The 4,424-nt window shown below is 34.0% G+C and overlaps 1 protein-coding gene across 1 annotated transcript; it reads left to right on the top strand.

The window, feature by feature from the left end:
- Positions 1-1,824: 1,824 nt before the first annotated feature.
- On the top strand, positions 1,825-4,179 carry LOC115984834 (protein NUCLEAR FUSION DEFECTIVE 4). The gene is made up of 2 exons (XM_031107834.1): positions 1,825-3,360; positions 3,629-4,179. Exons 1-2 carry the CDS (start codon positions 2,222-2,224, stop codon positions 4,047-4,049), a joined length of 1,560 nt encoding a protein of 519 aa, XP_030963694.1. The 5' UTR covers positions 1,825-2,221; the 3' UTR covers positions 4,050-4,179.
- Positions 4,180-4,424: the final 245 nt, after the last annotated feature.

Below are 4,424 nucleotides of genomic sequence, written 5' to 3'. Positions count from 1 at the left end.
GTGTGTAGCTGTAAGGTTCAATATCACTGTTCAGGCATTATTTCCACATAAATGTGATCAGTTAGTTAGGTGTAGAACATTTAATGTGGTGGTTGTAGTCTTCTTCTTAGATATTTCTTAATTCACTATTGACTCTTTTCTCTTAAGCTCATCCTCAAAAGTATAGTTGTCTCTTATACAGTATTCTCTAGCTGGTCGAGTTTTGACCCTCTATAACGCTTCCCGAGAAAATTTGGATCTTCGGGAGACACTACCTGCTCATCATCATTTGTCTTTGTCCTAGCCCATCAACCCATATGCTTATTTCATTGCTTGATCATCCTCGGAACGGCCCATAGCCCAATACTCCTACTTGGTTCCTTTTATTCCCACAATACTCTATTTATTATTTTATCTTTCCTAAAATATGTATGTATATATATATATATATATATATATATACACACACATATATTATTTTATCTAAAAAGGAAGGAGTTTATCTCTCTTTTGTTTTGTATAGGGAAATCAAGTTTTGCCTATCTTATAAAATTTTTATAAAAATTACTGTATTTTATTTTAATATTAATCAAATGCTCATTTAAATGAATTAGCGAATTAGGTTTTTATCTATTGATGTCATATGAGTTTCTTTTTTAAAATTGAATTTTTTTTGAAAACTTTTAAAATTGAAATTCAATAAAGTAATAATATCTTTTTTTTTTTTTTTGAGAAACAAGTAATAGTATCTTTAAATAGCATGTTGATTAGAAAATCTTTTCAAAAATTATTGAGATTTTTAAAACTATCAATTGCATATGTTATTAGTTCATTATAATATATATTTCCTTATTAAAAGATTTATTTTCAAACGTTTAAATATGTAGCTACCACAATATCGTGAGTTGGCAAAGTCAATGTTAGTTAGTAATTTCTATATTTTATCTCAAAAAATGTTAGTAATTAGAAAACTTTTTCAAACGTTAGTGAGATTCTAAAACCATCAATGGCTTGTATATATTTCCTTATTAAACAATTCATTGTTAAATGTTTTTAAATCATTAATGTGGGAATTGATATTTGTATTGATTATATATTGCCAAGATTAACAAATCTTACTAACTTTACTAGGCCATTTCCTGTTGATTTGATTCGTCAAAGCACATTTTTAAATCCTTAATATGGGAATTGATATTTGTATTGATTATATATTACCAAGATTAACAATCATATTAATGTTACTAGGCTATTTCCTATTGATTTGATTAGTCAAAGCAATAAAAAGAGGGGAAATTATTGAATATTCTGGAAGCATTATAAATACGTACTCATTCCTCTCACATATTTTGTGGATCCCACCATAAATTTAATTAATAGGACCCTTAATTATGTGAGAAGATGTGATATACATTTATGGTACCTTGAGAGTACTCAATAATTACCTTAAAAAGAGTGGGGATGGCTTGCAAAACTTTCTTATTTCCTAAATATATAATTAGATAGCTAAGTTAGTTGTATCTAGGGAGTGGGAACTGTTTGCAAATCTTTTGGTCTATTGCATTGAGGCAAGACTTTTGAGCAATAATTTAATATGTCTTTCATTCTCACCAAAAAAAAAAAAAAAAAAAAAATTTAATGTCTTTAATGAGATACAAAACTGACACGTAATATACATATTATGTGTTTTGTACCTGATACGTAATATACTAATCATGTGTCAAATGTACAAGAATGTTATATCAACCCACACTCTAAACTGAAAACGACACTCTAAATCAAACCGAAACAAGACCACCTCCCATCCACCCCACTCCTTTATGACAACCTATTCTCTTTAGTCTCTTCCTTCGTGAATGACCCCGCCTTATTTTGGGTTGTCACATCTTACCCTCCTCATTGTTAATCTAAAAGTTTGCACGTTGTTTTCACAAATTAATGTCCATTCTGTGAATCTAAAACGCTTACAAATGACGCACATCACTTTTATATGTTCTTTCACCCACATACATTCACAATTAACAACCATTGTTCGTAAAGGCAGTGGTCGATAAATCACCACATTTTGTTTGCATAGCCACATTGTGTGATTCACTGTTGCCAGAATTTTGACTTTACATCCTTCCTCTTTCACACGAAACCCTCTCATAGCCCCCCTTGACAATTTCCAAACATGAGGGCACAACTCTTTGTATAAATTTAAAAGTGCTGTTCAAACAATTCCCTATCTCCAAAACTCTTTGCCATGTCTTCAAGAATTCTTCAGTGGCTAAGCCTTGTGGGGATCATATGGCTTCAATCCATAAACGGAACAAACTCAAATTTTCCTGCCTACTCTTCTCAGCTCAAGCAACTCCTTTCCATATCCCAAGTACAACTCAACAACCTTGCCTTTGCCTCCGATGCAGGAAAGCTCTTTGGTTGTTTTGCTGGCATTGCATCTATTTACCTACCCCTTTGGCTAGTCCTTATCATCGGTTCTACTCTAGGTTTGATTGGTTACGGAGTGCAATATCTCTTTCTAACCAACCAAATTTCTTCACTGTCTTATGGCCATATCTTCTTACTCACTGTTATTGCAGGAAATAGTATATGTTGGATTAACACTGTCTGTTATGTTATTGCTATACGAAACTTCCCTTCTAATCGCCAGATTGTGGTGGGGTTGACAACTAGCTATGTTGGTTTAAGTGCAAAGATCTATACAGATATTGTTGATGCTAAGTTTTCTTCTTCACCCACTGAAAGAGCTAAAGCCTATCTCCTTCTCAACTCTATATTACCTGTCATAATTTGCGTCATAGCGTCCCCACTAGCCAGAGTAGTTGATGTTAAAAATTCCAGAAATATGGGAGTTGGGTTCATTACAATGTTTGTGATAACAATAGCCACTGGAGTCTATGCTGTGTTCAGTAGTTTGGAGTTCATGTCGAGTAAATTATCTTCAATGAGTAACGCCATTGGCATTTTCGTGTTCCTATTAGCCCCGCTAGTCATTCCGGTAGTTGAAAAAATTATGGAGGTAGTGAGAAAATTGAATATAAAAACCGAAATGAAAGTGTATGATTTTACCATAGAAGACAATGAAGGTGCAGAGAGAATGGAGAGTGGGGTCAAAGAGAGAGAAGAAGCTAGCGAAGAGGTACATGAGGTTGGTGCTAAAGAAGAGATTGGAGTGAAGGTGATGCTAACAAGATTGGATTTCTGGTTATATTTCTTTGTGTATTTCTTTGGTGCAACACTTGGTCTAGTGTTCTTGAACAACTTGGGACAAATAGTTGAGTCCCGTGGCCACTCGGGTACATCAACTTTGGTCTCATTGTCCTCTTCTTTTGGGTTCTTTGGCCGACTCATGCCGTCCTTGATGGATTACTTCTTCTCAAGGTAACTCTTTTTTTTTTTTCTTCCTACAAATTACATTATGTCTATACTCTATTGTTGAATTTTGGTGCAGTACTGTACCGTATGTATTTAATGCAAATTAGCCAACATGCATAAATGTGTTAGTTGATTGTATTTAAGAGCAACACTTTTTTGGTGGTGTACTCTTATAAAAAAAAAAAAAAAACACTTCCTGGTGTACTAAAACGGTAAAAATTCTTTCCCTTTGTGCCATATTTGTAATTTTTGGACTTTGGTTTGGATCTTCCAGGACAAAGCACATGATTTCTAGGCCAGCGACAATTATAGCATTGATGGCTCCAACAGCAGGAGCTCTCTTCTTACTCACCAACAGTGCCGACCTGTCACTCCACATCAGCAGTGCCATTATAGGTGTGTGTAGTGGTGCAATTACTTCGGTCGCTGTATCTACAACCACCGACCTGTTTGGAACGAAGAATTTCTCAGTAAATCATAATGTTGTGGTGGCAAATATCCCAATAGGATCATTTCTCTTTGGTTACTTGGCAGCTTGTCTTTACAACAAGGAAGGAAATGGACATGGAAAATGCATGGGCATGGATTGCTACAAATACACTTTCATCATCTGGGGTTCCCTTTGTATTTTGGGAACTTTCTTAGCTATAGTTCTATATGCTCGAACACGAAAGTTTTATAGGCAAAAAGTATAGGATATAGGTATACTCGTATTTCCTAGTGCCTGTAATACTACCCAATGGCATATACCCTAATATTTGTTTTAAACTTTAATTAAAAAAAAAAAAAGGCTTCCAAGTTTTCTCATGGTTGAGTAAATTATTTATCTTCTATTGTCTTTCATTTGTGGATTATAATAACGTGACAATATTGTGCAATATTGTTGTCATGTGCTACATGACATTATTTTTGTTATTTACACTGGATAATTGACATCGTTCTTATCTGAAAATACTGTTTCATTGGTGCCTTACTGAATTGATATTAAGTATTGCATCAATTGAATACCAAATCGCATAAGTATAATCGTTACGCAATCCTACACTCATCCATCGCTCATCTCGATGGGA

Source organism: Quercus lobata, chromosome 1 (assembly GCF_001633185.2).
Source record: "Quercus lobata isolate SW786 chromosome 1, ValleyOak3.0 Primary Assembly, whole genome shotgun sequence".
Classification (NCBI taxonomy): domain Eukaryota; kingdom Viridiplantae; phylum Streptophyta; class Magnoliopsida; order Fagales; family Fagaceae; genus Quercus; species Quercus lobata.
This window is presented reverse-complemented; position numbering and strand designations above follow the sequence as displayed.